Source organism: Coregonus lavaretus (genome assembly GCF_964263955.1).
Source record: "Coregonus lavaretus genome assembly, chromosome: 17".
Classification (NCBI taxonomy): domain Eukaryota; kingdom Metazoa; phylum Chordata; class Actinopteri; order Salmoniformes; family Salmonidae; genus Coregonus; species Coregonus lavaretus.
The window spans coordinates 35,166,758-35,189,819 of NC_140004.1; the positions used below are offsets into that span (position 1 = coordinate 35,166,758).

The 23,062-nt window shown below is 43.0% G+C and overlaps 1 protein-coding gene across 2 annotated transcripts; it reads left to right on the forward strand.

Annotated features, from left to right (window-relative positions):
- Nucleotides 1-1,167: 1,167 nt before the first annotated feature.
- Nucleotides 1,168-21,258, forward strand: cbwd (COBW domain containing). Of its 2 annotated transcripts, none has more exons than XM_084181173.1 (11): nucleotides 1,168-1,258; nucleotides 1,605-1,754; nucleotides 2,104-2,190; nucleotides 4,693-4,789; nucleotides 6,345-6,436; nucleotides 8,333-8,392; nucleotides 8,733-8,770; nucleotides 12,280-12,326; nucleotides 12,698-12,784; nucleotides 12,963-13,007; nucleotides 21,129-21,258. In XM_084181173.1, the coding sequence occupies exons 2-11, from the start codon at nucleotides 1,640-1,642 to the stop codon at nucleotides 21,187-21,189; spliced, it is 729 nt and encodes a 242-aa protein (XP_084037299.1). In that variant the 5' UTR covers nucleotides 1,168-1,258; nucleotides 1,605-1,639; the 3' UTR covers nucleotides 21,190-21,258. The 2 variants fall into 2 exon arrangements, with proteins under 2 accessions (XP_084037299.1, XP_084037300.1); XM_084181174.1 differs by having other exon boundaries at nucleotides 1,171-1,258; nucleotides 1,629-1,754.
- Nucleotides 21,259-23,062: the final 1,804 nt, after the last annotated feature.

A 23,062-nucleotide genomic window follows, 5' to 3' on the forward strand; every position in this document is an offset into this window, starting at 1 on the left:
ATAAGTAGCCTATAAAGGATTAAGTATATCAGAGAGGATATGGCAAAAAAATAAAATAGTAATGTAGTTTGATTCAAAACAGAATGTGCTGCACTGCAAAACAAAATAGACATGGGTATTTATTAGAAAGGATACAGCTTTTGTCAGATTTGACTTTTCGTAGCAGGTTTATTTGTTGCATACACAGATTAGCAAACGTTAATGTAATGTAATATGCCATTTAGCAGACGCTTTTATCCAAAGCGACTTACAGTCATGCGTGCATACATTTTTTGTGTATGGGTGGTCCCGGGGATCGAACCCACTACCTTGACGTTACAAGCGCCGTGCTCTACCAGCTGAGCTACAGAGGACCACATTAAAGCAGGTGCAGTGAAATTATTGTGTTTCTAGCTCCAGCAGTGCCATAAATATCTAACAGTACAATACTAACACACAAATAATAAAATAAAAGAAGAAAGAAGAAATGAAGAAATATCAGAACGAGCAATATTGGAAAGAGCAATGTCAGAGTCCAGAATATAAATATGTGATGTGTATAGACAGTATGGACAATATACTGTATAAGTAGGAAAAAGGTACAGCAGTAGTTATATGGATGAGCTATGTCAATAATACAGTATTTACATATAAAGCAAATAACCAATTAGCTTAATTAGGTTAGAGGGAACTTACACAGCAGGTTAGGAGAATAAACGTAGCATGATATGATCATTCGGTTAAGGTCAGGGTTAGCTAAAATACACCAAAAACAACCTCTAGCCTTTCTATCATGACCAACAATATGCTATGAGGTCAATGCGGCAGGGGCACCATGAGATGATTACCCAACGTTCCAGGGGCCTATAGCCTGGGGGCCCATAGCATGGGGGCCCAGGGAGTGCATGAACCCGGATTGAACAGCTAGGTGCGCGCACCCTCTACCGTAAAACAATAACTTTTTGTTGACGTGACAGCACAGCTGCACCTTGCTAGTTCATGGTGCAACAATGCTTAGTTAATACGTCTTATTGATTTCGATGTGTGTATTTTCTTCAAATGACAATAGGCGTACTTATTTTTTCATCAATATTCTTTGAACGTAACCTACGTCTCGGAGATGTCGGTCGGTCTTGCGGAACAGTTTAACTGGTAATCCCTTTTCTCAGACGGATTATATATATCGTTGCACACAGCTACAACAAAATTGAAAGGAACACATGACATAAACATCAGCATGAAAATAATTGTCTATCTATGAAATCAAAGATATAACCAGGTAAATGTAATGAATCGCTTTTATTTGCTTCACACTGACACTTGTCATACTGATGGGACAGTTTTAAACGCAGCAGTGTTCTAGCATTTCCCTGTATGCACGAATGGGCAGCAGCAGAGTTAGCTAGCTAGCCTAGCACTAGAAATAGCTAGCTGACTTCACCAAAGCACTGCTGGCTGCGTTTTAAACGGTCCCACATAACATCTGGCAATCTGACCAATATATGCCAGATTCAACCTAAGGTTGTTAGCGCTGACTCAGAACTGCACCCGTGATTTAAATGAAATGTTAACGTTTATATTAGCTATATGTTAGGCAAGCTAACGTTATAACGCTATCAATACAGATTTACAGATTGTCCTGTTTGCAGACATAACAGCCATGTATGAGGTCTTAATGGACGAGGAGGATGATTGCCCAGAGTTGGTCCCCATCGCAGGAAAGCCTCTCTCACCTGGCGAGCAGATACCTGTGACCATCATCACAGGCTACCTCGGTATGACTGTCAGTTAAGTCTAGTTCCCACCCCCATGCATACTGCTGTGTTGTCAGACAGGTAGTGCTCATCAATCTTGGTCATCGAGAGATGCATGATGTGCAGGGTTTTGTTCAACCCTAGCACTAAAACACCTGGTTCGGCTAGTTCACAAATACTTTGTTTAGGCCCTAGTTGAATCAGATGTGTTATTGTGGGGCTGGAACAAAAGTCTGCCCACCCAGTAGCTCCCCATGGTCAGGGTTAGTGACTGACCACTGGGATAGAAATCTATAGTAATTACAGTGTGCTATTCATATAAATCATACCTCTTCTGCAGACTATAACAGTTCATTTATAACCCATATAGGTGCTGGGAAGACGACACTGTTGAACTACATTTTAACTGAGCAACACAATAAGAGAATCGCTGTCATACTCAATGAATTTGGAGAAGGTATGTCCATTTTTATGGTCTATATAGGTTGCACTGTCTTTATTTTTTCATAAAGGTACAAAATTACTTGTTGCTTCATTACAGATGTTTTGCAATGACATTGTATTCGATGGTGTGAATGTTTTCTTGTTGGTTGTATCATATGGTTAAAGGTAAAATGCACCCCAAAAATCCTATAATTTACAGTGTTACATTACACTAATATGTGAGAAAAAAAAATTTGTGAACAAATGTTTCATTTTGTTGTTATAATAAGGTTGGTAGCAATGTGAAAATTGTTGTGGAAATTGTTGCAGCTCAAGTCGACTACAAAACCCACATTGCAATGCTGTCTATGGGCTGGCTGGCTAGCTAGTTAGCTAGGTTGCTAGCTAGCAAACGTAGCTACACACAATGATACCAAAGTCAATAACAGCATGTGAAGTAGCTAGTTAGCTGTAAAATCGCCTAAACAAACTGCACTATCAATTTAGGAGTCTACAATCTCACCATGTTCAACCTGCAGATCGATGTGCCTCACAGAGTGGAGTCTGACATTCACAACAGCACCATGCAATGCACCTTTTACTGAAGAGGCAGACAAATAGGAGAAATGTGTTAGACGCTCTGTTAAATAAAACATTTCTCCAGGTAAGAATATCGCAAAAATATTATCAATGGCTCATTCGAGAGAAGACAACCTCCCACGTTATGACATCGGCTAGTATTGACATTTGACATGTATGATAGACGTTTTCGCGATCTAAAAGTCGTATTCCAATTAACTTCCAGTGTAGTGAGAGCGGTTTTATCACAATGCTCCGTCATACAGGCCCAATTTCTGCCTGTTTGAACTGCAATAGATCAGATACAGTTCGAAACATGAAATGACCCAGGGAATCGATAGCACATCACGCAGAGATGCTCAAAAACAATATAACATTCAAAATGGGTGAATCTTTATTTAAAGTGCGCTAGGGAGCAGCAAAGAGCTCTGTTCAAACCTATATGAATCCCTTGAGATGCTGCAGGGTCCTTTATAGCCTGACATGAGAAACAGTGTTTAGTCTGGCTAAAGTCAATTATCTTAACCATGAAATAGGCCTACAATAGATCTGTGTTGTGAATGCTACACTGAACAAAAATATAAACACAACATGCAACAATTTCAAAGGTTTTACTGAGTTACAATTCATTAGGCCCTAATCTATGGATTTCACATGACTGGGAATACAGATATGCATCTGTTGGTCACAGATGCCTTAAAAAAAAGGTAGAGGCGTGGATCAGAAAACCAGTCAGTATCTGGTGTGACCACCTTTTGCCTCATGCAGCGCGACACATCTCCTTCGTATAGAGTTGATCAGGCTGTTGATTGTGGCCTGTGGAATGTTGTCCCACTCGTCTTCAATGGCTGTGTGAAGTTGCTGTATATTGGCAGGAACTGGAACACGCTGTCGTACATGTCGATCCAGAGCATCCCAAACATGCTCAATGGGTGACATGTCTGGTGAGTATGCAGGCCATGGAAGAACTGGGACATTTTCAGCTTCAAGGAATTGTGTCCAGATCCTTGCGACATGGGGCCTTGCATTATCATGCTGAAACATGAGGTGATGGTGGCGGATGAATGGCACGACAATGGGCCTCAGGATCTCGTCACAGTATCGCTGTTCATTCAAATTGCCATCAAATAAATGCAATTGTGTTTGTTGTCCGTAGCTTATGCCTGCCCGTACCATAACCCCACCTACACAATGGGGCACTCAGTTCACAAGGTTGACATTAGCAAACCACTCGCCCACAAGACGCCATCTGCCCGGTACAGTTGAACCCGGGATTCATTCGTGAAGAGCACACTTTTCCAGCGTGCCAGTGGCCGACGCCGAACTGCAGTCAGGTTAAGACCCTGGTGAGGACGACGAGCACGCAGATGAGCTTCCCTGAGACGGTTTCTGACAGTTTGAGCATTAATTATTTAGTTGTGCAAACCCGCAGTTTCATCAGCTGTCTGGGTGGCTGGTCTCAGACGATCCCGCAGCTGAAGAAGGCGGATGTGGAGGTCCTGGGCTGGAGTGGTTACACGTGGTCTGTGGTTGTGAGGCCGGTTGGACGTACTGCCAAATTCTCTGAAGCGATATTGGAGGTGGCTTATGGTAGAGAAATTAACATTACATTCTCTGGCAACAACTCTAGTCGACATTCCTGCAGTCAGCATGCCAATTGCACGTTCCCTCAAAATTTTTGACATCTGTGGCATTGTGCTGTGTGACAAACCTGCACATTTTAGAGTGGCCTTTTATTTTCCCCAGTACACGGTGCACCTGTGTAATGATCATGCTGTTTAAACAGCTTCTTGATATGCCACACCTGTCAGGTGGATGGATTATCTTGGCAAAGGAGAAATGCTCACTAAAAGGGATGTTAACAAATTTGTGCACAACATTTGAGAGAGTCCAGTCAGCAGAACACCCAGATGTTTACTGCTCTGATAATGATTGGTGTCCCTCATCTGTCCTGTAGGTAGTGCTCTGGAGAAGTCTCTAGCTGTGAGCCAGGCAGGAGAGCTGTATGAGGAATGGCTGGAGCTCAGGAACGGCTGCCTCTGCTGCTCCGTGAAGTATGTATGTTTAACTTCAATGTTAAGTCCCCCATATGGAGGACTTTGAGCGGTTCTGGACCGGTTCCGACTGACATTTTGGTGTACAAAGTGCTCTGTGAACACAGTAGGGTCCCATGCTTTATAATGCCAAAAAGATGTCTGCTCTCTGTTTCCACTCTCTCAGCAGAGCTGACTTGAAGTGTCAGGTTTCAGACCCCACATTTGCATAGGGAGTGACGTGTCACATTTTCTGGCCTATCCAGATTTTATTTTTGCCAATATTGTACTGTCACTAAGAATGAACATATTTATTTTATAGTTAAGAAATGTGAAATCTTATAGTATGTCATTTATAATTTGATTGTTACTATATTTAGAAAGCATTTCAGTCATTTCAAGCCCTATTACCCCACTTTTGTTGAATAGGAAAAAAATCATATGATTTTTCATACATGTATTCTCATAATATTTGTACTATGTACTTGAGCTTGTGTTCTCAAAAGTGAGTACACCTCAGCAATTTATAAGTATTTTTTGTCAGAAAGGTGACCTTTCTAAAACTATGCAACATTACCAGTTATTGTTCAAGCCATCTCAAATCAAATTTTATTTGCCACATGCGCCGAATACAACAGGTGTAGACATTACCGTGAAATGCTTACTTACAGCCCTTAACCAACAATGCATTTAATTTTTTATAAAAAAGTAAAATAAAACAACAACAACAACAAAAAAGTGTTGAGAAAAAAAGAGCAGAAGTAAAATAAAATTACAGTAGGGAGGCTATATACAGGGGGGTACCGGTGCAGAGTCAATGTGCGGGGGCACCGGCTAGTTGAGGTAATATGTACATGTGGGTAGAGTTAAAGTGACTATGCATAAATAATTAACAGAGTAGCAGCAGCGTAAAAAGATGGGGTGGGGTTGGGGGGGGCAGTGCAAATAGTCCGGGTAGCCATGATTAGCTGTTCAGGAGTCTTATGGCTTGGGGGTAGAAGCTGTTGAGAAGCCTTTTGGCCAAAATGCCACCTGGAAAGCTATTTTTAATGCTATATTGATAGTAAATTTAGCAATTTATATGACAAGTGAACAACACCCACCTTTTCCATTGTCAATAATCCATTTTGCCCATATTCTTGATGAAGAATGTTAAGCTCACTGGTTTGAGACCACAAAATCAACCAAATCCGCTAAATAGCGCTGCTAATAGCTCGATATTGAAGATACTGTGATTGAAGAAAAATAGTTCAGAGGTTAAATTATAAAAAAATATAGGTTCATCGTCATTTCTACACACTTTCTACCTGGCTTTAGTAGTGTAGGTTCAGACTGGAGTATTCTCATGAAAATAATTAAGTTTGGGTATGTCTATTTAAGCGGACATCTAAAATCTGCCCTTTCATTCAACTGGTTGAAACATTGCCACTTAGTCTTAGATAATACATCCCCTTTCATTGCATTAGGTTTAAAATCTGTATGGACATCATACCCTGCTGAGCATTAAGTTGACATGTAGAATTTTCAATTGACAATACCTACCATTCCTAATCTCAACAATCATTCCGTCCTCTAGAGACAATGGCCTGAAAGCCATAGAAAACCTCATGCAGAAGAAAGGAAAGTTTGACTATATTCTTCTAGAAACGACAGGACTTGCAGATCCAGGTAAGTTAAATAACATCACAAACCCTCACAGTTGAATTAAAGTCAACTTTGAATAGCTACTGTTTGTGGTTCACATTACAATGCAGTACCTTACACGTGGAGATGCTTGGTTAGCTTAGACTATCCACACGCGACCCAATATTGGCATTGTGAAAAAAAAATCGTCAAAATGCCACCTGGAAAGCTATTTTTAATGCTATATTGATAGTAAATTTAGCAATTTATATGACAAGTGAACAACATACCCACCTTTTCCATTGTCAATAATCCATTTTGTCCATATTCTTGATGAAGAATGTTAAGCTCACTGGTTTGAGACCACAAAATCAACCAAATCCGCTAAATAGCGCTGCTAATAACTCTATATTGAAGATACTGTGATTGAAGAAAAATTGTTCAGAGGTTAAATTATAAAAAATATAGGTTCATCGTCATTTCTACACACTTTCTACCTGGCTTTAGTAGTTTAGGTTCAGACTGGAGTATTTTTCATCCCCTCAAAACAAGTTAAACTAAAATAAAGACACCTGCGACCCATTCGAAACCTCCTGCGACTCGCAAACCACAGTTTTACAATCGCTGTTCTAGAGGAACGCTTCACTCTGTCAACTTCAATCTGTTTACTCTCTTATGTTTGGTTAGAATATAGCTGGACGTTATAGCAACAACAAGTTCACAAAGTATACACCGGCATGTTTCAACAGCAAGTGTAATATATTTAAATAGAATTTCACTTCATCAGGATGATATTTGAAGCCTGAGTGCTATGCCGTCTGCTATGCAAATAGATGCCCTCGTATTTCATGTTTGTGTCGACAGTCAAGAAACTATTGTAATAGGATGGCATTTGCTGCTGTAGTGACTAGTGGGACACTTTTCGTTGAAACTTAGTTGAATAGCATGTTGTTTCCATACATTTAGGCTAGATTGAATTCACTGCAATGTTTAGGTGACATTCTCAATACTATTCAGTTCCAGCATGCTCAACCAAAGCTTTGCATTGTTGGCCTTAGTTTGACTCCAGACGGACACTTCTAGACAAGCCCAGCTAGTTGAGCTTCTTCTTACTTAAGACCAATAACACTGTGCTCTGGGACAGTGCCAGGGTTATTGGGGTGGGGCGGGGGGTGATATCTGAACAACCTATTTCCATCAGGACAGGGAAGCCATCAGGCCGTAAACGTTTAGCCAGGGGGGAAAGGAAATCAATAGGAGGCCATTACGGGGCGAGCCCTGTGACGACTGGAGTGTGTCAGTAAGTGACAGGTGTCAGTGGTCCAGAGACGCAGCCAGCTACATACCACTGGTCCACACACAGGCCTGACAGAGCACGCTCAGACCGGGACTCTCCTCACCCCTCCACTGTGTCATTGGCTGAGACAGGCTGGTTATTGATTGAGACAGGGCTGTCATTGGCCCAGACAGGCCTGTCAATCAGAGAGGTCTCAGGGGGCTGGCACCTCCCATTGAGGAAGAGGCTGGACGGGTGGTGCGTGGGATGCCACTCACAAACAGTGTTTTCATTACTCTCCTATCAAATATTTACCATGCTTTCTTATTCTCGCCTGACGGTTTGACAAAAGTGCATTATGTGAACAAGCTAGGCCTGTTGCGGTGACATGGCACTGGAATAACTTCCCCCACGGAGAAATGGAAATGCCTGGAAGCAATCTAAATGTACCTACGGGGAGAAAAACAATTGAAAGCTGCTCAAATTATTTTTAACTGGTCCACTGAGTTCTAGGATGTTAAATGTGGCTGTGCTTGGGGCAGAGGCAAACTGTAATGGTTAGGAAATGTCTCCTGATAATGTTGTGTTTTACTTCTTTAATGTTCTTAATACTTCTTTAATGTTGCGGTATGCTATCTAAATATCTCTCTAATTCACCCTCTCAGGTGCTGTGGCCTCCATGTTCTGGGTTGATGCAGAACTAGGGAGTGACATCTATCTAGACGGTAAAAAAAAACATTTTGTGCTAAACGTGTGTTCCAGTTGGTGTGTTTAGGAGCAATAGGTGTGTATTCCATGTGGTGTTCATGGGGGGGGGGGGGGGGGGGGGGGGGGGGTTAGGAGCCTCCAGTTGTAGAAAGGACAAAATGTATAGCATGTCCACTTCCCAGGAGGAATACTCAGCTGTTTCTTCTGTTATGACAGAGAATGCTTGGAAAGACCACAAGTGGACATAGAAAGTGACTTGAACACACAAGCTGGACCAAACACCAAAAGGCTGCAGGGTCAGAGTTAATTGAATACACAAGCCCTCTTATTGTCTTTTCTGCTTTTGTTTGTTTACAGGTATTGTCACAGTCATTGATGCTAAGTACGCAATGCAGGTAAAAGCTCATTCAGACATTTATTTATTTTATTTATTTCACCTTTATTTAACCAGGTAAGCCAGTTGAGAACAAGTTCTCATTTACAACTGCGACCTGGCCAAGTTAAAGCAAAGCAGTGCGATAAAAACAACAACAACACAGAGTTGTGAAATAAACAAATGAAATAAACAAAACGTACAGTCAAAAACACAATAGATAATCTACAGTGGGGAAAAAAGTATTTAGTCAGCCACCAATTGTGCATGTTCTCCCACTTAAAAAGATGAGAGAGGCCTGTAATTTTCATCATAGGTACACGTCAACTATGACAGACAAAATGAGAAAAAAAATTCCAGAAAATCACATTGTAGGATTTTTAATTAATTAATTTGCAAATTATGGTGGAAAATAAGTATTTGGTCAATAACAAAAGTTTCTCAATACTTTGTTATATACCCTTTGTTGGCAATGACACAGGTCAAACGTTTTCTGTAAGTCTTCACAAGGTTTTCACACATTGTTGCTGGTATTTTGGCCCATTCCTCCATGCAGATCTCCTCTAGAGCAGTGATGTTTTGGGGCTGTCGCTGGGCAACACGGACTTTCAACTCCCTCCAAAGATTTTCTATGGGGTTGAGATCTGGAGACTGGCTAGGCCACTCCAGGACCTTGAAATGCTTCTTACGAAGCCACTCCTTCGTTGCCCGGGCGGTGTGTTTGGGATCATTGTCATGCTGAAAGACCCAGCCACGTTTCATCTTCAATGCCCTTGCTGATGGAAGGAGGTTTTCACTCAAAATCTCACGATACATGGCCCCATTCATTCTTTCCTTTACACAGATCAGTCGTCCTGGTCCCTTTGCAGAAAAACAGCCCCAAAGCATGATGTTTCCACCCCCATGCTTCACAGTAGGTATGGTGTTCTTTTGGATGCAACTCAGCATTCTTTGTCCTCCAAACACGACGAGTTGAGTTTTTACCAAAAAGTTCTATTTTGGTTTCATCTGACCATATGACATTCTCCCAATCCTCTTCTGGATCATCCAAATGCACTCTAGCAAACTTCAGACAGGCCTGGACATGTACTGGTTTAAGCAGGGGGACACGTCTGGCACTGCAGGATTTGAGTCCCTGGCGGCGTAGTGTGTTACTGATGGTAGGCTTTGTTACTTTGGTCCCAGCTCTCTGCAGGTCATTCACTAGGTCCCCCCGTGTGGTTCTGGGATTTTTGCTCACCGTTCTTGTGATCATTTTGACCCCACGGGGTGAGATCTTGTGTGGAGCCCCAGATCGAGGGAGATTATCAGTGGTCTTGTATGTCTTCCATTTCCTAATAATTGCTCCCACAGTTGATTTCTTCAAACCAAGCTGCTTACCTATTGCAGATTCAGTCTTCCCAGCCTGGTGCAGGTCTACAATTTTGTTTCTGGTGTCCTTTGACAGCTCTTTGGTCTTGGCCATAGTGGAGTTTGGAGTGTGACTGTTTGAGGTTGTGGACAGGTGTCTTTTATACTGATAACAAGTTCAAACAGGTGGCATTAATACAGGTAATGAGTGGAGGACAGAGGAGCCTCTTAAAGAAGAAGTTACAGGTCTGTGAGAGCCAGAAATCTTGCTTGTTTGTAGGTGACCAAATACTTATTTTCCACCATAATTTGCAAATAAATTCATCAAAACTCCTACAATGTGATTTTCTGGATTTTTTTTTCTCATTTTGTCTGTCATAGTTGACGTGTACCTATGATGAAAATTACAGGCCTCTCTCATCTTTTTAAGTGGGAGAACTTGCACAATTGGTGGCTGACTAAATACTTTTTTTCCCCACTGTATATACAGTGTGTGCAAATGTGGTAAGTTATGGAGGTAAGGCAATAAATAGGCCATAGTGCAAAATAATTACAATTTAGTATTAACACTGGAGTGATAGATGTGCAGAAGATGATGTGCAAATAGAGATACTGGGGTGCAAATGAGCAAAATAAATAACAATATGGGGATGAGGTATTTGGGTGTGCTAATTACAGAATGGCTGTGTACAGGTGCAGTGATCGGTAAGCTGCTCTGACAACTGATGCTTAAAGATGGTGAGGGAGATAAGTGTCTCCAGCTTCAGAGATTTTTGCAGTTCGTGTCAAATTGAAAAGTTGACATCACATAACAATCCTCAGAATCTGTCAAACATGGCTGAGTCTGGGTTCATTTGTCAAAATGTACTCTACATTCTCCTGAAAGAAATGGGGCTTTCAAGACAACTGGGAACTCTGAAAAAAATGTGTTCAAATCATGACGTCTGTCAGAGCTCTAGAAAGATGCCCGAGTTTCCCACTTGGAATTCCGAGTTGGATGACCGTTCAAAACTATTTTTCCCAGCCAGCGTTTGTTCCAAGTTGTCTTGAATGCACAGAAGTCAGAGATTTCCGACTTCCCAGTTGTTTATTTTGGTAGAAATCCTCAGGCAGGAATATAAAAATTGTATTTCTCAAAATGAACTGGAGTAATTTCCAGTTCATTGTCAAATTGAAAAGTTGACATCACATAACAATCCTCAGAATCTGTCAAACAATCTTGTCTTGTCCGCAAGTTGTAGAGGCTATAGAGAGTTCCAAACCCTGTACACCCATGCACACACACACACACACACACACACCACCCTCCCAAACTCAAAAGCCTTTAATCACTTTGGAGAGGAACAGGTCAAGTGACACCTGGATAATAGGCTGTAATCTGAGGTTGTCATGCTTGGCGAGTTGACACGTTCACGGCCTAGGTGCCACCTCGGCCCTCACACGAAGAGGAAGGGGGGGAAAGAGGACAGAGAGGGAGAGGATGATTGAAACTGAAGGGGTAATTGATATCAGAGCAGATCACTCTTATGGGACTGTCACACCCCCTAACCCCCCTTTCTCCGATCCTCTGCTCCTGAAATACTCTTCTGACTGGGGACAGATGAGAACTCAAGTCCCAGGCCTCTCACTCACCATCAGGCCCCAGACTCTCATGGTATGGTGATAGAGGAAGGTGATTTAATAGTGGTGGTCATTGTATTTAGTTTTTGATTTCCATCACTCGCTAGGCCGTAGCTGAGGGACATCCTCTGACAGGTTGATGTTTAGGGGTGAGGAGAAGAGGTTACGATCCCTAGTCCCTCTGTTATTACATATTTCACTCAGGAGATGAAACCAGCGCTGGCTCCATCCCTGATACAGTGGCAGGACACAAATAGAAAATTGATCTGATTTATCTCTTGTGGTTTCAAAATGTTTCAGCAGGTGATTTCTATCTCGTATCACAGGTTGGATTGATGAGTGTCATTCACGTTCTTCTCTTCATTTTGGGGATGTCACTTTTTGTGTCAGTTTTGGTCCATGTATCTACTCTCCAATCCCAGTGCTGAATCAAGTTTGAAATAAAGTTAAAGGTGAAAACTAGCTTACACTTTCTTTCGCATCAGTGGACTGGAGGATAGTGAAGTGTCAGAACAGAAAGTTGGTCTCACTAACTTTGGTTAATTAATTATCTTCCTGCAGCATCTGACAGAGGAGAAACCAGAGGGACTGGTCAATGAAGCAGCTAGGTATGCTCTGTCTGTCTGTCTGTCTGTCTCAATACAGGAATAATTTTTATTTTGTACTTACCTCTTTGATGCCTCGTTTTATACACACAGTTTTTTCTCAGTTTAATTTCCCTTTCCTGCTGTCCCATCAGTCCTCTGGTTGCCTGGTGTTGTTGTTGATCCTACAGAGACTAATGTCACACTGCTCTCGGTTTCTATTGCTGTTTTCGTCTCCAACATAATGGGGGTCCCATTTGAGTGTGGCACGTCCTTTACAATGCCACACACACACCTCAGGAGGGCTTGGGAACACCAGTGGAATACCAGCACCAGTGTTACCACCATACAGCTTTGTTAAGGTAACTGTATTGGTTCTACTGTTGAATGTGCAGGCAGATAGCCCTGGCAGATCTGACCATCATCAATAAGACTGACCTGGTGACTGGAGAGGAGCTCAACCACCTCAGAGACACCGTCAGGTGACCACTAGTCACTTTTTACAGACCTTTTTACTAATACACTGTCCTGTTAAAATAATAGTCAAGTGAGGACCTGTTTCCATTTGTAATTGCGCTTTTTGATTGTTCAGATCAGATGTGTGATTCCTTTATGTAATAGAGTGTATTGTACATAATCATAAACATCTTCCCTCTACAGGTCTATAAATGGTCTGGTCAAGATTCTGGAAACTCAGAAGTCAAGGTGGGTTGGTTCATTTGGCCTATATGAACGGTGGGTGGTGATTGAACGTGTACCATTGTCTACTGTAGCACTACTCTCACCTGGAGACATAACCAAACATGGAGACACAGCCATGCTGCATGTTACAGGGGTTTTACTATGACTATTTTTAAAGACGTAAAACTCTCTCTCTCACACACACACACAATTATCCCCCTTGCGTGTTTTTCCAGCTTTGTTCTTGAAACACAGATGAAACATATCAGCCATGAATGACTTGTATTTGAGCCACAGGCCTGCACCCCCCCCCCCCCCCCCCCCCCCCGCCTACACAACCCCCAATCCTAGGGTTTTCAGTTACCCACAAACCCTTGCTCTCTGACCCCTCTCTGACGCCCCACCAGGCACCACCCATTCTGTGTGTGTGAGATATAAGACACAAGTAGGTGCTGGCTGAATGAAATCAGTGCTGCTCTGCATGTGTCAAAGGCAGGGTGTGTCTCTCAGATCCACTCTGCACCCCAGAGATACAACAGAGAACATGAAAGGCCAAAACAGAAAGGGGGGCTAACCATATCTAATTTTATTTGTCACATACACGTGTTTAGCAGATGTTATTGCGGGAATTAAGAATATATACATATATGGACAAGCAATGACAGAGCGGCATGGACTAAGATACAGTAGAATATTATAGAATACAGTATATACATATGAGATGAGTAATGCAAGATATGTAAACATTATTAAAGTGACTAGTGTTCCATTTCTTAAAGTGGCCAGTGATTTCAATAGGCCGTAGCAGCCTCTAATGTGCTAGTGATGGCTATTTAACAGTCTGATGGCCTTGAGTTAGAAGCTGTTTTTCATTCTCTCTGTCCCAGCTTTGATGCACCTGTACTGACCTAGCCTTCTGGATGATAGCGGGGTGAACAGGCAGTGGCTCGGGTGGTTGTTGTCCTTGATGATCTTTTTGGCCTTCCTTTGACATCGGGTGCTGCAGGTGTCCTGGAGGGCTGGTAGTTTGCCCCCGGTGATGCGTTGGGCAGACCGCACCACCCTCTGGAGAGCCCTGCGGTTGTGGGCGGTGCAGTTGCCGTACCAGGCGGTGATACAGCCCGACAGGATGCTCTCAATTGTGCATCTGTAAAAGTTTGTGAGGGTTTTAGGTGCCAAGCCACATTTCTTCAGCCTCCTGAGGTTGAAGAGGCGCTGTTGTGCCTTCTTCACCACACTGTCTGTGTGGGTGGACCATTTTAGTTTGTCAGTGATGTGTACACCGAGGAACTTGAAGCTTTCCACCTTCTCCACTGCAGTCCTGTCGATGTGGATAGGGGGGTGCTCCCTCTGCTGTTTCCTGAAGTCCACGATCATCTCCTTTGTTTTGTTGACGTTGAGTGAGAGGTTATTTTCCTGGCACCACACTCCCAGAGCCCTCACCTCCTCCCTGTAGGCTGTCTCGTCATTGTTGGTAATCAAGTCTACTACTGTTGTGTCATCTGCAAACTTGATGATTGAGTTGGAGGCGTGCTTGGCCACGCAGTCATGGGTGAACAGGGGTACAGGAGGGGGCTAAGCACGCACCCTTGTGTGGCCCCAGTGTTGAGGATCCGCGAAGTGGAGGTGTTGTTTCCTACGTTCATCACCTGGGGGCGGCCCATCAGGAAGTCCAGGACCCAGTTGCACAGGGCGGGGTTCAGACCCAGGGCCTCAAGCTTAATGATGAGCTTGGAGGGTACTATGGTGTTGAATGCTGAGCTATAGTCAATGAACAGCATTCTTACATAGGTATTCCTCTTGTCCAGATTGGATAGGGCAGTGTGATGGCGATTGCATCGTCTATTGGGGCGGTAAGCAAATTGAAGTGGGCCTAGGGTTGCAGGTAAGGTAGAAGTGATATGATCCTTGACTAGTCTCTCAAAGCACTTCATGATGACAGAAGTGAGTGCTACGGGGCGATAGTCATTTAGTTCAGTTACCTTTGCTTTCTTGGGTACAGGGACAATGGTAGCAATCTTGAAGCATGTGGGGACAGCAGACTGGGATAGGGAGAGATATGAATATGTCCGTAACAACCCTCCCCAAAGCAAAAAAAAAGTGATACAACCTTGCCCTATTTTGGACAACCCCCCCCCCCCCCCCCCTCACACCAGTAAATGTCTAACTGTCCCTTAGGAGAACTAATGACAAAGTTTTATTTTTATTTTATTTCACCTTTATTTAACCAGGTAAGCCAGTTGAGAACAGGTTCTCATTTACAACTGCGACCTGGCCAAGATAAAGCAAAGCAGTGCAATAAAAACAAAACAGAGTTACATATGGGGTAAAAAACATAAAGTCAAAAATACAACAGAAAATATATATACAGTGTGTGCAAATGTAGCAAGTTATGGAGGTAAGGCAATAAATAGGCTATAGTGCAAAATAATTACAATAGTATTAACACTGGAATGCTAGATGTGCAAGAGATTATGTGCAAATAGAGATACTGGGGTGCAAAAGAGCAAAATAAATAACAATATAGGGATGAGGTAGTTGGGTGGGCTAATTTCAGATGGGCTGTGTACAGGTGCAGTGATCGGTAAGGTGCTCTGACAACTGATGCTTAAAGTTATTGAGGGAGATAAGAGTCTCCAGCTTCAGAGATTTTTGCAATTCGTTCCAGTCATTGGCAGCAGAGAACTGGAAGGAATGGCGGCCAAAGGAGGTGTTGGCTTTGGGAATGACCAGTGAGATATACCTGCTGGAGCGCAGACTACGGGTGGGTGCTGCTATGGTGACCAATGAGCTAAGATAAGGCGGGGATTTGCCTAGCAGTGATTTATAGATGGCCTGGAGCCAGTGGGTTTGACGACGAACATGTAGTGAGGACCAGCCAACAAGAGCGTACAGGTCACAGTGGTGGGTAGTGTATGGGGCTTTGGAGACAAAACGGATGGCACTGTGATAGACTACATCCAATTTGCTGAGTAGAGTGTTGGAGGCTATTTTGTAAATGACATCGCCGAAGTCAAGGATCGGTAGGATAGTCAGTTTTACGAGGGCATGTTTGGCAGCATGAGTGAAGGAGGCTTTGTTGCGAAATAGGAAGCCGATTCTAGATTTAACTTTGGATTGGAGATTCTTTATGTGAGTTTGGAAGTTGAGTTTACAGTCTAACCAGACACCTAGGTATTTGTAGTTGTCCACATACTCTAGGTCAGACCCGTCGAGAGTGGTGATTCTAGTCGGGTGGGCGGGTGCCAGCAGCGTTCGATTGAAAAGCATGCATTTAGTTTTACTAGTGTTTAAGAGCAGTTGGAGGCTACTGAAGGAGTGTTGTATGGCATTGAAGCTCGTTTGGAGGTTTGTTAACACAGTGTCCAATGAAGGGCCGGATGTATACAAAATGGTGTCGTCTGCGTAGAGGTGGATCTGAGAGTCACCAGCAGCAAGAGCGACATCATTGATATACACAGAGAAAAGTGTCGGCCCAAGAATTGAACCCTGTGGCACCCCCATAGAGACTGCCATAGGTCCAGACAACAGGCCCTCCGATTTGACACACTGAACTCTATCTGAGAAGTAGTTGGTGAACCAGGCAAGGCAGTCATTTGAGAAACCAAGGCTATTTAGTCTGCCAATAAGAATGCGGTGGTTGACAGAGTCGAAAGCCTTGGCCAGGTCGATGAAGACGGCTGCACAGTACTGTCTATTATCAATCGCGGTTATAATATCGTTTAGGACCTTGAGCGTGGCTGAAGTGCACCCATGACCAGCTCGGAAACCGGATTGCATAGCGGAGAAGGTACGGTGGTATTCGAAATGGTCGGTGATCTGTTTGTTAACTTGGCTTTCAAATACTTTCGAAAGGCAGGGCAGGATGGATATAGGTCTGTAGCAGTTTGGATCTAGAGTGTCACCCCCTTTGAAGAGGGGGATGACCGCGGCAGCTTTCCAATCTCTGGGGATTTCAGACGTTATGAAAGAGAGGTTGAACAGACTAGTAATAGGGGTTGCGACAATTTCGGCGGCTAGTTTTAGAAAGAAAGGGTCCAGATTGTCTAGCCCAGCTGATTTGTAGGGGTCCAGATTTTGCAGCGCTTTCAAAACATCAGCTGTCTGAATTTGTGTGAAGGAGAAGCGGGGGGGGGGCATGGGCAAGTTGCAGCAGAGGGTGCAGAGTTGGTGGCCGGGGTAGTGGTAGCCAGATGGAAAGCATGGCCAGCTGTAGCAAAATGCTTGTTAAAATTCTCGATTATTGTAGATTTATCGGTGGTGATAGTGTTTCCTAGCCTCAGTGCAGTGGGCAGCTGGGAGGAAGTGCTCTTATTCTCCATGGACTTTACAGTGTCCCAAAACTTTTTGGAGTTAGTGCTACAGGATGCACATTTCTGTTTGAAAAAGTTAGCCTTTGCTTTCCTGACTGCTTGTGTATATTGGTTCCTAACTTCCCTGAAAAGTTGCATATCGCGGGGGCTATTTGATGCTAATGCTGTACGCCAAAGGATGTTTTTGTGCTGGTCAAGGGCAGTCAAGTCTGAGGAGAACCAGGGGCTATATCGGTTCTTAGTTCTGTATTTTTTGAATGGGGCATGTTTATTTAAGATTGAGAGGAAATTACTTTTAAGGAACAACCAGGCATCCTCTACTGACGGAATGAGATCTATATCCATCCAGGATACCTGGGCCAGGTCAATTAGGAAGGCCTGCTCGCTAAAGTGTTTTAGGGAGCGTTTGACAGTGATGAGGGGTGGTCGTTTGACCGCGGACCCGTTACGGACGCAGGCAATAAGGCAGTGATCGCTGAGATCCTGGTTGAAGACAGCTGAGGTGTATTTAGAGGGTATGTTAGTCAGGATGATATCTATGAGGGTACCCATGTTTACGGATTTAGGGTTGTACCTGGTAGGTTCGTTGATAATTTGCGTGAGGTTGAGGGCATCTAGTTTGGATTGTAGGATGGCTGGGGGATTAAGCATATCCCAATTTCACCAAGCAGTACGAACTCTGAGGATAAATGGGGGGCAATCAATTCACATATGGTGTCCAGGGCACAGCTGGGGGCTGAGGGGGGTCTGTAGCAAGCGGCAACAGTGAGAGACTTATTTCTGGAAAGGTGGATTTCTAGAAGTAGAAGCTCAAACTGTTTGGGCACAGACCTGGATAGTATGATAGAGCTCTGCAGGCTATCTCTACAGTAGATTGCAACTCCACCCCCTTTGGCAGTTCTATCTAGACGGAAAATGTTATAGTTGGGGATGGAAATTTCAGAATTTTTGGTGGCCTTCCTGAGCCAGGATTCAGACACTGCTAGAACATCAGGGTTGGCGGAGTGTGCTAACGCAGTGAATAACTCAAACTTATGAAGTAGACTTCTGATATTTATGTGCAAGAAACCAAGACTTTTGCGATTACAGAAGTCAGCAAATGATAGCGCCTGGGGAGTAGGAGTGATACTGAGGGCTGCAGGGCCTGGGTTAGCCTCTACATCACCAGAGGAACAGAGGAGGACTAGAATAAGGATACGGCTAAAGGCTAGGAGAACTAAAACAAATAAGGTTAGATGAGGCCAGTCTGGTCTCAGAGCCATTGGCCTATAACTATGAACAACACATGAGAAAAATGTATTCAATTTCGACAGTGACCGGTATTTCGTTTAAACATCCTGCACTCCAGAGGGACTGGTCAATGAAGCAGCTACAGTGAGGGAAAAAAGTATTTGATCCCCTGCTGATTTTGTACATTTGCCCACTGACAAAGAAATGATCAGTCTATAATTTTAATGGTAGATTAATTTGAACAGTGAGAGACCGAATAACAACAAAAAAATCCAGAAAAACGCATGTCAAAAATGTTATAAATTGATTTGCATTTTAATGAGGGAAATAAGTATTTGACCCCCTCTCAATCAGAAAGATTTCTGGCTCCCAGGTGTCTTTTATACAGGTAACGAGCTAAGATTAGGAGCACACTCTTAAAGGGAGTGCTCCTAATCTCAGCTTGTTACCTGTATAAAAGACACCTGTCCACAGAAGCAATCAATCAATCAGATTCCAAACTCTCCACCATGGCCAAGATCAAAGAGCTCTCCAAGGATGTTAGGGACAAGATTGTAGACCTACACAAGGCTGGAATGGGCTACAAGACCATCGCCAAGCAGCTTGGTGAGAAGGTGACAACAGTTGGTGTGATTATTCGCAAATGGAAGAAACACAAAAGAACTGTCAATCTCCCTCGGCCTGGGGCTCCATGAAAGATCTCACCTCGTGGAGTTGCAATGATCATGAGAACAGTGAGGAATCAGCCCAGAACTACACGGGAGGATCTTGTCAAATGATCTCAAGGCAGCTGGGACTATAGTCACCAATGAAACAATTGGTAACACACTACGCCGTGAAGGACTGAAATCCTGCAGCGCCCGCAAGGTCCCCCTGCTCAAGAAAGCACATATACAGGCCCGTCTGAAGTTTGCCAATGAACATCTGAATGATTCAGAGGAGAACTGGGTGAAAATGTTGTGGTCAGATGAGACCAAAATCGAGCTCTTTGGCATCAACTCAACTCGCCGTGTTTGGAGGAGGAGGAATGCTGCCTATGACCCCAAGAACACCATCCCCACCGTCAACCATGGAGGTGGAAACATTATGCTTTGGGGATGTTTTTCTGCTAAGGGGACAGGATAACTTCAACGCATCAAAGGGACGATGGACGGGGCCATGTACCGTCAAATATTGGGTGAGAACCTCCTTCCCTCAGCCAGGGCATTGAAAATGGGTCATGGATGGGTATTCCAGCATGACAATGACCCAAAACACACGGCCAAGGCAACAAAGGAGTGGCTCAAGAAGAAGCACATTAAGGTCCTGGAGTGGCCTAGCCAGTCTCCAGACCTTAATCCCATAGAAAATCTGTGGAGGGAGCTGAAGGTTCGAGTTGCCAAACGTCAGCCTCGAAACCTTAATGACTTGGAGAAGATCTGCAAAGAGGAGTGGAACAAAATCCCTCCTGAGATGTGTGCAAACCTGGTGGCCAACTACAAGAAACGTCTGACCTCTGTGATTGCCAACAAGGTTTTTGCCACCAAGTACTAAGTCATGTTTTGCAGAGGGGTCAAATATTTATTTCCCTCATTAAAATGCAAATCAATTTATAACATTTTTGACATGCGTCTTTCTGGATTTTTTTGTTGTTATTTTGTCTCTCACTGTTCAAATAAACCTACCATTAAAATTATAGACTGATCATTTCTTTGTCAGTGGGCAAACGTACAAAATCAGCAGGGGATCAAATACTTTTTTCCCTCACTGTAGGTATGCTCGGTCTGTCTGTCTGTCTCAATACAGGAATATATTTTTTTTGTACTTACCTCTTTGATGCCTCGTTTTATACACACAGTTTTTTCACAGCTTAATTTCCCTTTCCTGCTGTCCCATCAGTCCTCTGGTTGCCTGGTGTTGTTGTTGATCCTACTGAGAGGAATGTCTACACACTCAACCACATTCTAAACCACTCTCAATCACATTCTAAACCACTCTCAACTCCATTCTAACCCACTCTCAACCACATTCTAAACCACTCTCAACTCCATTCTAAACCACTCTCAACTCCATTCTAAACCACTCTCAACTCCATTCTAAACCACTCTCAACTCCATTCTAAACCACTCTCAACCACATTCTAAACCACTCTCAACTCCATTCTAAACCACTCTCAACTCCATTCTAAACCAATCTCAACCACATTCTAAACCACTCAACCACATTCTAAACCACTCTCAACTCCATTCTAAACCACTCTCAACTACATGATAAACCACTCTCAACTCCATTCTAAACCACTGTCAACCACAACTCCTGTCCTCCATGTGTCAATGGTTCTCTGTGGACTGGATCTTAAAGGGGCAATCTGCAGTTAAAACATTAACAAATTGTGGTATAAATGGCAGATTACCCCATTAAATGGTTAATAACAGAGCAGATGAGTCCTATCCAGTCCAGTGGTATTGTGACATCAACATTGATGCTTTCATTAAATATGAATGTTAAAATAAAAGCATAAAAGCATTGTTTGCACCTCCTAAGTTGACCCATAGCGTTATAATGAAACCAGAAATTAGCCATGTTTTACATGTTGACCTTTTTATCTTACTTGTTTCTCTAGGGTGGACATATCTCAAGTTCTTGATCTGCATTCCTTCGACAACAAGGATGGTGTTAAGTAAGTGTCTACAGTACAGTGTGGCTTTGAATCAAAAGCACTCTCAACCACATTCTAAACCACTCTTAACCACATTCTTAACCACTCTCAACCACATTCTAAACCACTCTCAACCACATTCTAAACCACTCTCAACTCCATTCGAAACCACTCTCAACTCCATTCTAAACCACTCAACTCCATTCTAAACCACGCTCGACTCTATTCTAAACCACTCTCAATTACTTTCTAAACCACTCTCAACTCCTTTCTAAACCACTCTCAACTACATTCTAAACCACTCTCAACCACATTCTAAACCACTCTCAACCACCTTCTAAACCACTCTCAACTCCATTCTAAACCACTCTCAACTACATTCTAAACCACTCTCAACCACCTTCTAAACCATTCTCAACCACCTTCTAAACCATTTTCAACCACATTCTAAACCACTCTCAACCATATTCTAAACCACTCTCAACCACATTCTAAACCACTCTCAACTCCATTCTAAACCACTCTCAACCCCATTCTAAACCACTCTCAACCCCATTCTAAACCACTCTCAACTCCATTCTCAACTCCATTCTAAACCACTCTCAACCCTATTCTAAACCACTCTCAACCATATTCTAAACCACTCTCAACCACATTCTAAACCACTCTCAACCCCATTCTAAACCACTCTAAACTCCATTCTAAACCACTCTCAACTCCATTCTAAACCACTTTCAATTACATTCTAAACCACTCTCAACCACATTCTAAACCACTCTCATCCACATTCTAAACCATTCTCAACCCCATTCTAAACCACTTTAAACTCCATGCTAAACCACTCTCAACTCCATTTTCAACTCCATTCTAAACCACTCTCAAATCCATTCTACACTACTCTCAACTCCTTTCTAAACCTCTCAACTCCTTTCTAAACCACTCTCAACTCCATTATAAACACCTCTCTCAACTCCTTTCTAAACCACTCTCAACCCCTTTCTAAACCACTCTCAACCCCATTCTAAACCACTCTCAACTCCAATCTAAACCGCTCTCAACTTCATTCTAAACCACTCTCATCCACATTCTAAACCATTCTCAACCCCATTCTAAACCACTCTAAACTCCATGCTAAACCACTCAACTCCATTTTCAACTCCATTCTAAACCACTCAAATCCATTCTAAACCACTCTCAACTCCATTCTACACTACTCTCAACTCCATTCTAAACCTCTCAACTCCATTCTAAACCACTCTCAACTCCATTCTAAACACCTCTCTCAACTCCTTTCTAAACCACTCTCAACCCCTTTCTAAACCACTCTCAACCCCATTCTAAACCACTCTCAACTCCAATCTAAACCGCTCTCAACTCCATTCTAAACCACTCTCAACCACATTCTAAACCATTCTCAACCCTATTCTAAACCACTCTAAACTCCATGCTAAACCACTCTCAACTCCATTTTCAACTCCATTCTAAACCACTCTCAAATCCATTCTAAACCACTCTCAACTCCATTCTAAACCACTCTCAACCACATTCTAAACCACTCTCAACCACATTCTAAACCACTCTCAACTCTATTCTAAACCACTCTCAACCACATTCTAAACCACTCTCAACCACATTCTAAACCACTCTCATCCACATTCTAAACCATTCTCAACCCCATTCTAAACCACTCTCAACTCCATTTTCAACTCCATTCTAAACCACTCTCAAATCCATTCTACACTACTCTCAACTCCTTTCTAAACCTCTCAACTCCATTCTAAACTACTCTCAACTCCATTCTAAACACCTCTCTCAACTCCTTTCTAAACCACTCTCAACCCCTTTCTAAACCACTCTCAACCCCTTTCTAAACCACTCTCAACCCCATTCTAAACCAC

Coding starts and splice junctions, on each gene's coding strand:
- cbwd (XM_084181173.1), top strand. CDS start 1,640: ATGTATGAGGTCTTAATGGACGAGGAGGATGATTGCCCAGAGTTGGTC. Junction 2,191..4,692: donor ACTCAATGAATTTGGAGAAG/GTATGTCCATTT, acceptor TCTGTCCTGTAG/GTAGTGCTCTGGAGAAGTCT. Junction 8,771..12,279: donor ATGCTAAGTACGCAATGCAG/GTAAAAGCTCAT, acceptor ATCTTCCTGCAG/CATCTGACAGAGGAGAAACC.